At 41.9% G+C, this 12,910-nt stretch overlaps 1 protein-coding gene across 3 annotated transcripts in view; it reads left to right on the top strand.

Annotated features, from left to right (window-relative positions):
- adam22 (ADAM metallopeptidase domain 22) overlaps nt 1-12,910 on the top strand; it is a 493,639-nt gene that overhangs the window by 472,847 nt on the left and 7,882 nt on the right. The window contains exon 30 of one of the 3 annotated variants that reach the window (XM_078538420.1): nt 4,123-4,209. The exons of the other annotated variants lie outside the window; for them this stretch is intronic. Coding sequence (XP_078394546.1) covers nt 4,123-4,209 — 87 coding nt within the window. The remainder of the gene's footprint in view (nt 1-4,122; nt 4,210-12,910) is intronic. 3 annotated transcript variants of the gene reach the window in all.

Genomic DNA, 12,910 nt, shown 5'->3' with positions numbered 1-12,910 from the left:
CCGGACACGGTTGAGGGCCCTGTCAACGACCACAATACTCCAGATGTGGCTGCAGTAACATTTCCCTACTTTTATATTCCATGCCCCTTACAATAAACACCAACATTCTATTTGTCTTCCTAATCACTTGCTGTACCTGTATACTAACTTTTTATCTTTTTGTGACTCATACTTCAAGTTTGTGGAGGATGGAATGTGGGAGGTTGGTCAGAAGTTTGTTGGAATAGTCAAGTAGTCAAGTGTTGAGCTAACAATGGCACAAATAAAGGTTTCTGCAGGAGACGAGCGGAGGCAAGGTGGATACAGGTGGTCGAGCCATAGAATGGAATCATAGAAAAGTTATAGTGCAGAAAGAGGTCAGTCTTCCCTGGCCATAAAGAGAAAAAAGAAACTAGCCGCTCATTTTAATCCCACTTTCAACAGATGGTCATAGCCTTGCAGGCTACAGCACTTCAGATGCAGATCCAGGTACCTTTTAAATGAGTTGAGCGTTTCAGCCTCAACTACCAACTTAACCAGTGAATTCCAGATGCCCACCACCCTCTGGGTGAAAATGTTTTTTTTCCCTCATGTCTCATCTAATCCTTCTACCAATCACCTGAAATCCTGGTAGTTGACCCCTCAGCTAGGGGAAACAAGTCTTTCCTGTCTACCCTAGCTAGGCCCTTCATAATTTTGTACACCTCAATTAGGTCACCCCTTAGCCCCCTCTGTTCCAAGGAAAACAACCCTAACCCATCCAATCTCTCCTTATTGCTGCAATTTTCAAGCCCTGGCAGCATTCTTGTAAATCTCTGCACTCTCTCCAGAGCAACAATGTCCTTCCTATAATGTGGTGACCAGAACTGTACACAAAATTTCAGCTGTGGCCTAACAAGTGTTTTATACAGTTCCATCATTACATCCCTGCTTTTGTATTCAATACCTTGCCCAATAAAGGAAAGCATTCCATAAGCTTTCTTGACCACCTTAACCACCTGTCCTGCCACCTTCAAGGACTTATGGACATGCAGCCCAAGGTCTCTCACTTACTTAACCGCTCTGAATAACTTCTCATTTATTCAGTATTTCCTTTCTTTGTTTACCCTCCCCAAATGCGTTATCTCACACTTTTCTGGATTGAATTCCATTTGCCACTTCTCCGCCCACTCATCCAAACCATTGATATCATTCTGGAGTCGACAGCTATCCTCTTCACTATCAACTACATGGCCAATTTTTGTGTCATCTGCAAATTTCCCAATCATGCCTCCCACATTTAAGTCTAAATCATTAATATATACACCAAACAGCAAGGATCCCAACACTGAGTCCTGTGGAACACTATTGGAAACCATTTTCCATTCGCAAAAACATCCATCAACCATTACCCTTTGTTTCCTGTCGCTGAGCCAATTTTGGATCCAACCTGCTACCTTCCCCTGTATCCCATGAGATCTCACTTTCCTGACCAGTCTGCCATTTGGGACATTGTCAGATGCCTTACTGCAATCCATGTAGGCAACATCCACTGCACTACCCTCATCAATCCTCCTTGTTACTTCCCCAAAAAATGTTATTAAATTAGTAAGACACAATTTTCCCCTAACAAAACCATGTTGACTATCCCTGATCAATCCGTGCCTTTCTAAGTGACAGTTTATCCTGTCTCTCAGAATTGTTTCCAATAATTTGCCCACCACTGAAGTCAGACTAACAGCCTATAATTTTCTGGCCTATCCCTCACACCTTTTTAAAATAACGGTACAACGCTCGCAGACCTCCAATCCTCTGGGACCTCACCTGTATCTAGTGAGCATTGGAAAATAATCCTCAGAGCATCTGCTATTTCCTCCCTGGCTTCCTTCAACAGTCTGGGATACAATCCATCTGGCCCTGGTGATTTATCCACCTTCAATGATACTAGTCCCTCGATTACTTCCTCTCTCACTATGTTAATTGTATCTAATATTTAACTCCTCTTTAACTAGAATGCCTGCATCATCCATCTCCTTAGTGAAGACAGAGACAAAGTACTCATTGAGAACCCTGCCCACATCTTCTGCATCAACCCACAAGTTACCATGTACATCTCTGATAGGCTCTACCTTTTCCTTAGTTATTCTCTTGCTCTTAATGTGCTGGTAAAAAATCATAGGATTTTCTTTGATTTTACCTGCCAATATTTTTTCATACCCTCTCTTTGCTTACCTAATTTCCACTATTACTTCACCCTGTACTTTCTATACTCCTCTAGACTTTCTACAGTATTAAGTCTTTTGTGGCTGTCATAAGCTTTCTTTTTCTGCTTTATCTTGGCCTGTATGCTTCTGGATAACCAGGGGGCTCGATATTTGACAGTACCATCCTTTTTCTTTGTGGGGACATGTCTACACTATGCCCATAGAAGCTTGCCTTTGGTGTTGTGAATTTGAAAATAAGCAATCTTAGTGATGGTCCGGATATGTGGTTAGTACCTCACCTCAAGTTCAGATATGGCATCAAGGTTGTGAATAGCCTGATTTAACCTCAGTTGCTAGGAAGATGGATTTGGCAATGTTGGGTGAAGACAATGGCTTTGGTCTTCCCAATATATAATTGGAGGAACTTTCTGCTCATCCAGTATTAGATGCCCATCAAGTATTCTGATAAATTTGAGACAGTACAGGAGCTAAGAGAGCTGTTAGTGAGGTAGAGCTGGATGCCATCAGCATACAATGATGTCACTGAGAGGCAGTACGTAATTGAGAAATAGGAGGAGCCAAGGAGAAATCCTAGGGGTAGACCAGAGGTAATGGTGAGGGAGTAGAAAGAGAAGCCATTGCAGGTGATTCTCTGGCTATGATTAAAGAGCTAAGCAGGAAGCAGGTGGGTGCAGTCCCACACAACTGTATGACAGTGGAGAAGCTTTGAAGAAGAACGGTGTGATAAACCCTCAAGGCTGTAGATAGGTCAAGAAGATTGAGGAGGGATAATTCATCTCTGTCACAGTCGGATAAGATGTCATTTGTGATTTGTTTAGAGCTTTTTTGGTGCTGTGATAGTGGTGGAAACCTGATTGGAGAGACCATGTCCAGTAGTTCATTTCACAAAATGTATGTTTTCTAGCCCCAGAACGTAACATCTTCAAGGACCTTGTGTAACTTGAATTTTGCTGCCACTGTGAAAAGTGCACAATAATGTAGCATCATCTGGCAGTAGAATGAACTGCCTTGTGAGGTTGACAAACAGTGGAAGAGTTGAGTATTGCTGAAAAAGAGGTATTTTTTGTCAAAGCTTTTCATCTTACACTCACCAGGACAATTCACAAGAAAATGCCAATGTCAGGGAAAACGATAAATTTATACTGTATGAGAAGAGAGGACTGACTGGTGATAAGTGGACTCTGATTGATAGAGGCGTTGCCATGGAGAATGAACCAGTTAATGGTGACTGAATGCAAGTTGATTGTGATGAATGCAAGAGGAAAAGCTTCAACAAAGAAAATCTCTTTTTCCAGAAATATTCAAGTTCTGTACTACCAAACAACTGGAAGATTGCTCTTTCCATTTCTATTTGTAAAGCAAGAGGATTGTGGTGTAGTCTTTAACTTAGATTATCCCAGTTTGCATGGGAAATGAAGTGATATAGTTAATGTTCCAACTATTTGCTATTTTGATGAACTGTCCCAACTTATTGATCTATAGCATTCCTATAATGTAGTAGAAGACTGCCTGTTGCTTCCACACAGTTCTCCTGAGTTCATTTTCTTTGCTTAAAGTGATTAAAAGCAGTGCGGTATTTTACAAGTGAAAGTAAAGTTTGGTGTAATCTATTCTTTAAAAGACCTTTTACATAAATGTTTTACACTGTCATGTATAATGTTTAAAATGCTACAGTTAATTTTATTATGTAAGTCAAATTTAACTTGAATGGGCACAAAACAGCCCCATATTGTTGTTAGGTGATCTGTACATGGCTTGATGTAGCTTGGATTCTGTCATTTGTCTACATTGCAGTTTTCTGAGAAGATCCATAGTGATGTATGTGGCACATTCACTTGCATTTTGGTGAAGAAAGAAGCTCTTTGCTAAGCTTTGCTATGATCTCAGATCTCTTTTCTTCTTCTTCCATTTTCTTTGTGCCCACCAATGCTTTCTGCAGGTATTTAAACCCATGGTACAAAAGAGAATATAATGTAGCTAAGTGGGTAGAAGATGTGAATAAAAACACTGAAGGACCGTACTTTAGGTATTTCTAAAATCATTGTATTTTTTTTCATTTATTTATTGCCAGAGCTGTTGCAGCACATTATGACTGGACCTGCTGCCTTGTATTACAATACAAGCTACTGCAGGTGGAAGTGGCCCCTGTTCATTTGCTGCCTCTGATGACTGTCCAGGCTTCATGTGCAATTGCAGCTCCTATTTGCATCTAGTGCTGAGGTCCCCTATAAAAAACTACTGTAGTGCATGCTTTCTCCAACACCACCATTATTAGCTTGTTTTTCCATTCCCAATAAAAATAACTCAATGGGCTGACACATGATTGCCACAAGCAAAAAGTGGTGTTTCGAACCAATCATACAGCACTTAGTATCCACATTGTTCTACCCACTGCTCTGATAATGTCATTTTCACTGTACACAATATCCTGTTAAGACAATTACATCTGCAATAAAATTCTGCTCTTATGCTGCAATGATGTGCATAATGTGCCATCAGGCAATGCAACAGGAACATGGGTGAAGGGTGAGTGCAAAACTCTATTTACCAAACTCTAGTGGGTTTACATATTTTCACTGCAGCATTTTAAACAAACATCCTTGACTTCAAACTGACGGTGAAATTATGCAAATACCAGCTACCTGCTGAGCTTGTTTTGAATCACTCTACTCTTCAGCTGACTTCTTGTATATGCATTCAGTTTATTGTTAGTAACAATTATTTTAATTAAGGATTCATGTTTCTCCATGTTTATGCCATAGAACAGTTTTGTTCCTTTCTTTGTGTTCCTTAGTCTCATTGCTAGCCTGTAAAATCTCTGGATTGTGTCACATAGAAAAGCATCCCTTGGACCTCATGTAATGCTTCTGTGTTACGCTACATACAGCACAGTCTAAAGTGAGAGCACCTGCTGGAGAAACATTTTAATTGCGAATTTCATTTGTACATTTCTCAGTTCTTGCTGAGAGAGAACATGCAGAGCGTTAATGCAGTAGCCTAAAGGCGTGTTAGATTCTTAATACACATGAGGGTAGCGGTTGAATAAACCTTGAATTAACATTCCAGATTTTTTTGTTGCAATGATAAAAGGGCGATATCATCACTATATACCCTGTTCACTCAGTTAAAAAGATGGGAGTTAATTATACACATTAATACAGAGAGCAACAGAACATATCCCCTTCTAATTTCATTTTTAAAAAGTACATTGTTCAGTATTTGTTGAGAATGAAGATAAATTTGTAAAGTCAATTTACATGAACAACTTTTAGGTCAGGTTAGGTGGAAACCATACGATTTATTAGCCATTAGGAACTCACTAAACTTAATTTTTAACCTGTTTAATATTAGCAGAGTACTAATTAGAAGAGTTGCAAGTTCTTTACCATCAGAATTTAATTCGAGTTCATTTGCCTGTGGAACTCAGTTCATTTGGTAGCATAATCACAAAGAAGTGAATCAGATCCAAACAATAGATACCAGAAGTGAAGGCAAAGTGATGGTGCTTTAATCAAACCAATGTGTCAAAGAATACTGTATGGGTCTAATTCCATGCTATTCTTCCATGCTATACACCGTCCACTTTGCAGCAACCTTGATCAAGAGCAGTAAAGGAAGAGCAAAAATGTAGAGCAGGCAGTGACCTGATCTTTCTGCTGAATGCTCTGTAAAGCACATGTTCCTTCTGATTACCCTTATCTAGCCTATTATTTAAGCCTATTCAAGCTCCTTTTTTCAGGACTACGTTTGCTCAGATGGAGAAAAAGACTGCAAAATGTTGCTATGATACCCTAAGTAGAGGAAAGAGCTCTTGAGTAAACAATGGGCAGCTTTCCCACTGCAACACTGGCCAGAATCTTCAGCTGGGCAAGGGTGGGGTGGGGCCCACGGCCCACCCACCAACATGTAAAACGAAGCGTGGTGATGTCAGGCGTGTGTCCCAACATCACCGGGCGCCATTCAGATTTTTAGTTCAGCAGGCGCGCACCCAAGTTGGCTGCGCACCAGCCGAAATGTCAAAGGCCTGTTGAGGCCATTTAAGTATCAATTAAACCAATAAACTGAGCTACCCATCCAACCTTAAGGTTGGCGGGCAGGCAAAGAGCCCAGGCGGCCTTCGCATTTATCATGGAACCTCATCCATGGGCGGGATGAGGCTTCATGAAGGTATTTAAAGTTTTATAAAAATTTTTAATAACATTCATAGACATATCCCAGCTCATGTGACACTTTCACATGAGGGGACATGTCTTAATTTTTTTTTTCTTCATTAAAACTTCCAGAACTTAAACTAATCTCCCTCAGGCAGCTCTGTGCCTCAGGGAGATTTCTGCGCTCTTCATGCGCAAGCACGGAAGAGCGCAATCCCTGACTCAGGTAACCCCCTCCCTGCCCGCACAGGGAGTGCTCAGCACCTTAATTGGCCCACCCACATAAAATGGCGGCGCCCAGCCAATCGCGGGCAGTGATCGGCTGCACACCTGCCCGCGCCCGCTCCCACCCAACCCCTCTGAATGAGAGAAAATTCTCCCCACTATTATAAATGTTGACTGAACTATACTATTGTGAGCCACTAATTATTTTACAACAAAATATTTACACACCAGATCTCCTAGCTAGAAATGTATGGAGTAACTAGGGTACTTTGGCTGCTAAGTGGGCACTTATCTTGAACAAACCGACTTACAGGCCCAATTTTCCACCTCTTGGGTCCAACTACATAAATAAATCATATAACATGTGTAAATGGCTGACTTGTCCATATACAAGGGGAGGTGGTGATGTAGTGGCAATGTCATTGGACCAGTAATCCAGAGACCCAGACTAATGCACTGGGGACATGGGTTCACATCCCACCATGGCAAGTGGTGGAATTTAAGTTCAATTAATAAATCTGGGTTTAAAAGCTAGTCTCAGTAATTGTTACCATGAAACCATTGTCAATTGTTGTAAAAACCCAGCTGGTTCACAAATGCCCCTTTAGGGAAGGAAATCTGCCATCCTTATCTGACCTGGCCTACATGTGACCCCAAACCCACAGCAATGAGGTTGACTCTTAACTATCCCCTGAAATGGGCTAGCAAGCCATTCAGTTGTATCAAACCGCTATGAAGCCTAAAAGGAATGAAACCAAACGGACCACCCAGCATCGACCTAGGCACTGGAAATGACAAAGGCAAATCCAGCCTTATCGACCTCCTTACCAACATCTGGAGGCTTATGCCAAAAGTGGGACAGTTGTCCAACAAACTAGTCAAGCAACAGCCTGACTTGTTCATGCTCATACCTTACAATGTCCCAGACATCACCATTCCTGGGTATGTCCTGTCCCACCAGCCGTACTGACCCAGCAGAGGTGGCGGCACAGTAGTATACAGTCGGGAGGGAGTTGCTCTGGGAGTTCTCAAATCAACTCCGCACCCCATGAAGTCTCACGGCATCAGGTCAAACATGGCAAGGAAACCCTACCACCACCACTCCCTTTCAGCTGATGAATCAATGCTCCTCCACGTTGAATACCAATAAGAAGAAGCAGTGAGGGTGCAAGGGCACAGAATGTACCCTGGGTGAAGGACTTCAATATCAGTCACCAAGAGTGGCTCGGTGACACCACTCCTAACCGAGCTGGCCGTGTCCTAAAGGACATAGCTGCTAGACTGCAACACCTGTCTGCGGCAGGTGTTGAGGGAAGCAACAAGTGGGAAAAACCTTCTTGAGCTCATCCTCACCAATCTGTCACAGATGCAACTGTCCATGACAGTACTGGTAGGAGTGACCACCGCACAGTCCTTGTGGAGATGAATGCCTACTTTCACATTGAGGATACCCTCCATCGTGTTGTGTGGCACTACCACCGTGCTAGATGGGATAGATTTCAAACAGATCTAGTAGCTCAAAACTGGGCAATCATGAGGAACTGTGGGCCATCAGCAGCAGCAGAATTGTATCGAACCACATTCTGTAACTTCATGGCCCAGCATATTCCCCGCTCTACCATAACCATCAAGCTGGGGGATCAACCCTAGTTCAACAAAGAGTTCAGGAGGGCATTCCAGGAGCAGTACCAGGCATACCTAAAAATGAGGTGTCAAACAGCATAAGCAACATGTGATAGAACAGAGTTAAGCAATCCCACAACCAATGGATCTAAGACCAACTAAGCTCTGCAGTCCTGCCACATCCAGTCATGAATGGTGGTGGAAAATTAAACAACTCACTGGAGGAGGAGACTCCACAAATATGCACAAAAGAGCTGAACCCAAGAGATGAGGTGAGAGTGACTGCTCTTGACATCAAGGCTACATTTGACTGAGTGCAGTGTCAAGGAGCCCTAGAAAAACTGAAGTCAATGGGAATCAGGGGGAAAACTCTCCATTGGTTGGAGTCATACCTAGTACAAATGAAGATGGTTGTGGTTAAGACCATAAGACGTAGGAGCAGAAGTAGGCCATTCGGCCCATCGAGTCTGCTCCGCCATTCAATGAGATCTGATGAGGCTGATCTGATAATCCTCAACTCCACATTCCTGCCTTTTCCCCATAACCCTTGATTCCCTTACTGATTAAAAATCTATCTCAGCCTTGAATATACTTAATGACCCAGCCTCTGCAGCCCTCTGTGGTAAAGAATTCCACAGATTGACTACCCTCTGAGAGAAGAAATTCCTCCTCATCTCTGTTTTAAATGGGCGCCCCCTTACTCTGAGATTTTGCCGTCTGGTCCAAGACTCTCCCGCAAGGGGAAACAATCTCTCAGCATCTACCCTTTCAAGCCCCCTAAGAATCTTATATGTTTCAATAAGGTCGCCTCTCATTCTTCTAAATTCCAATGAGTACAGGCCAAACCTACTCAACCTCTCGACAAAAGAAAATCCCTCCTTACCTGGGATCAACCTAGTGAACCTTCTCTGGACTGCCTCCAATGCCAGTATGTTTTTCCTTAGGTGAGGGGACCAAAATTGTTCATAGTATTCTAGTTGTGGTCTAACTAGTGCCTTATATAGTTTTAGCAAGACTTCCCTATTTTTATACTCCATTCCCTTTGAAATAAAGGGCCAACATTCCATTTGCCTTCCCTATTACCTGTTGAATGTGTATGTTAGCTTTTTGGGACACATGCACAAGCACTCCCAAATCCCTTTGTGCTGCAGCCTTCTGCAGTCTTTCTCCATTTAAATAATATTTAGCTCTATTCTTCCTGCCAAAGTGCATAACCTCACACTTTCCCACATTATATTTCATCTGCCAAGTTTTTGCCCACTCACTTAACCTGTCCATATCCCTCTGTAGACTCCTTGTGTCATCCTCACCACTTGCCTTCCCACCGATTTTTGTGTCATCCACAAACTTGGCAATAGTACATTCGCTTCCCTCATCTAAGTCATTAATATATATTGTAAATAATTTATTTTTGGAGGTCAATCATCTCAGCTCTAGGACATTGCTGCAGGAGTTCCTCAGAATAATGTCCTAGGCCCAACCATCTCCAGTTGCTTCATCAATGACCTTCTCTCCAAAAAAAGGTCAAAAGTGAGAATGTTCGCTGATGATTGCACAATCTTCAGCACCATTCAAGACTTTTCAGATACCGAAGCCGTCTGTGTCCATATGCAGGAAGACCTGGACAATATTCAGGCTTGGGCTGATAAGTAGCAAGTAACATCTGCGCTGCACAAGTGCCAGGCAATGACCATCTCCAACAAGAGAGAATCTAACCATCGCTGAATCCCCCACTGTTAACATCCTGGGGGTTACCATTGACCAGAAACTGAACTGGCCCAGCCATTTAAATACTGTAGCTGTCAGAGCAGATCAGAGGCTAGGAATTCTGTGGCGAGTAACTCACCTTCTGACTCCCCAAACCCTGTCCACCATCTCCAAGGCATAAGTCAGGAGTGTGATGGAAAACTCTCCACTTGCCTGGATTAGTGCAGCTCCAACAACACTCAAGAAGCTCAACACCATCCAGGATGAAACAGCCTGCTTGATTAGCACCTCACCCACCACCTTCAACATTCACTCCCTCCACCACTGACACACAATGGCAGCAGTGTGTAACATCTACATGTTGCACTGCAGCAACTCACTAAGGCTCCTTCAACAGAACCTTCCAAACCTGAGATCCCTGCCACTTAGAAAGACAAGGGGCGCAGATGCATGGGAACACCACCACCATCTGCAACTTCCCCTCCAAGTCACACACCAACCTGACTTGGAACTATATTGCCATTAATTCACTGTCACTGCATCAAAATCCTGGAACTCCTTTGCTCGTAGCACTGTGGGTGTTCCCACAACACATGGACTGCAACGGTTCCATAAGGCGGCTCAGCATCACCTTCTCAAGGGCAATTAGGGATGGACAATAAATGCAGGTCTAGCCAGGGATGTCTGCATCCCATGAACAAATAAATTTTAAAAAGCACTTAAACTTCTATGACGGGAGCACATGTACATAAAATTAATATGGAATCATCAAATGGCAACTGCAGCAAGTCAGAGATAGATAGTGTACCCAGATTACAAAGCAACATTTAGCTGTCCATAGTCTGGACTTCCATCAGAATGTTACTGGACGTACAATGGATTGTTAATGTACTTAAACTCCCAACTGGCAGTAGTGAGCACCAGTATTAGGCATCGCTTGCGAATATTTTCAAAGCTACTTGAAAAATACAAGAAACAATAAAATGAAAAATAGAAATTTCCCCCAGTAGTCTTGACCCTTCCAACAGATCACATACAATTTGCACCACAGTGGATCCTCATAACTTATTTAAGGTTATAAGCTAAGGGAGCAAAGTAAACATAGTTTACATCTTCAACAAAGGGATAAGTAGAATTATTCATTTTAGTTCCTCCTCTTGAGTTCAAGAATGGAATTGAAAGAAAAACTTCTAAAATGGACTTAAACTCCATTTTTAAAAATGCTATCCAGTTAAAGACGGAACAATCAGGCTTTATCTTAGGCTCTGTAATAGCCAGGATTGTTACCTCCATCACACTTGAATATTAATGCCATATTAATAAATCAGACAAATTAAGCTCACATATCAGGAAGTCTATTTCACAACTAGAAACCTACAAATTGCTTAGTCATGCACTTTCTCCATGTGCTGCATGTTAGATATTTAACTGTGTAAATACTGATACAGTGATGCATGTACTGTAACACACTGCTGATTGTGAGTCTCTGGATGACCACTAGCTGTCACAAGGAATGGCTGCCTAGTAACCTTGCTTCTACCCCAACCATTCACTATTTTACATTGAGGCCTGCTGTTACTTTCTTCAGTGTAAACAGTGCAGAGCTTTCAGGACCATGTACATAAAAAAAATCTCTTCAGTTAATTATACAGCAATTTGGGAAATTGTATTGTCAAATATTTATTATTTATATATGACCGAAACTGCACAACACTGCTGCAAACTAAATCAAATTATTTAGACTGAATGTCTAAAATGGAAACTGTTGCTTCCAATGTACTAAACTTGATCCTAGATATATTTCAGTGGCAGGAGAGCAAATTTCTAACACTAGTTCTTTTTTCAGGTGGAAAGCTGTACTAGCCCACATTTTAGTAGCTTGTAGCACTTATAACTGACTACAGATACCAGTGTAAAATGGCCTCAATCTACCAATTAACAGTTAATGGTTGGTGTGGCTCCAGTTCCTCACCAGGTTGTAGTCTGATGCCTTTGGTCCTTGCAGTGCTGAAAAGTTCTTGCACCTTTTACTCATTGCTGTGTTGAATAAATGCAATTAAAAGCTAATTGCACCAATGACTAAGGTTCAGAATGACAGCAGCATCTCACTGCTGTCCACTGGTGACACATGGCTCACATTAGGTGCTGACTATGGCACTCCAGTGCAGCTTGTACAGGATCATGCTGCTAAATGTGGTGTTACAACCAGACAACACTGAGGAGCCTAGGACAAGAGTGTGCTTGTTCATTTTTTGACATTCCAGCTGCTCTCATATGTGAACAGCAGAAAGAATTCTTTTTTGTCTGGGTTAGTCAATCTTAAAGAGGGTAGAATTAGAGGATGTATCCTGCACAGTTGATTAACTAGTTTTAATTACCCTGCATAGTTTATCCATTTTAACAAATATTGATTTATATGTTTTGACTAACTTACACTGCAAGTAATTGCATTATTTTAATAAAACAAATTCTCGTTTCTTCCAATCCTAATAGCTATGTGGTTGCCGTTGGGCATAGCCATGGCAACACAGCTATCCCCTATATGACATAGAAACATAGAACGTTTATGGCACAGAAGGAGGCCATTCTTTGTTAGGGAAGTTGGTGCCAGGCTGCAGTGGAGGAACAGGAATACAGACCTGCAGGACTCACACAGGTGGTGACAGAAAAATGGTGATCTGTCCAAAGAAAGAATTTACCTTTGTTCTTATGTAAATTTTTTTCAATTTAAAAAAAAATTGAAATATAATTTTGAGGCGTTGGTGTTATTATCTTTGTGTTATTCACGCTTGCAGAGGGATAATTCATTTTCATAACCAGCATTCTACCTAGTTGCACATATCCCATCAACCAAGTTCAGTACAGGACTTGTACAGCCTGAAGTATCCATGTGATTGCTGTGAGATGAATTGGAAGCAGGGCCCACTTAAGAAATATCACCCAGAAGACTGCACCAGAAGAATAGCATTTCACCAGCTGCTCCAAGGAGGAAACAAAAGCCTGGTGTTGAGAGCTAATAAC

Source organism: Cetorhinus maximus, chromosome 3 (assembly GCF_964194155.1).
Source record: "Cetorhinus maximus chromosome 3, sCetMax3.hap1.1, whole genome shotgun sequence".
In the NCBI taxonomy this organism is placed as follows: domain Eukaryota; kingdom Metazoa; phylum Chordata; class Chondrichthyes; order Lamniformes; family Cetorhinidae; genus Cetorhinus; species Cetorhinus maximus.
Note: the sequence above shows the minus strand (reverse complement) of the source record. Positions and strands in the feature narration are given on the sequence as shown.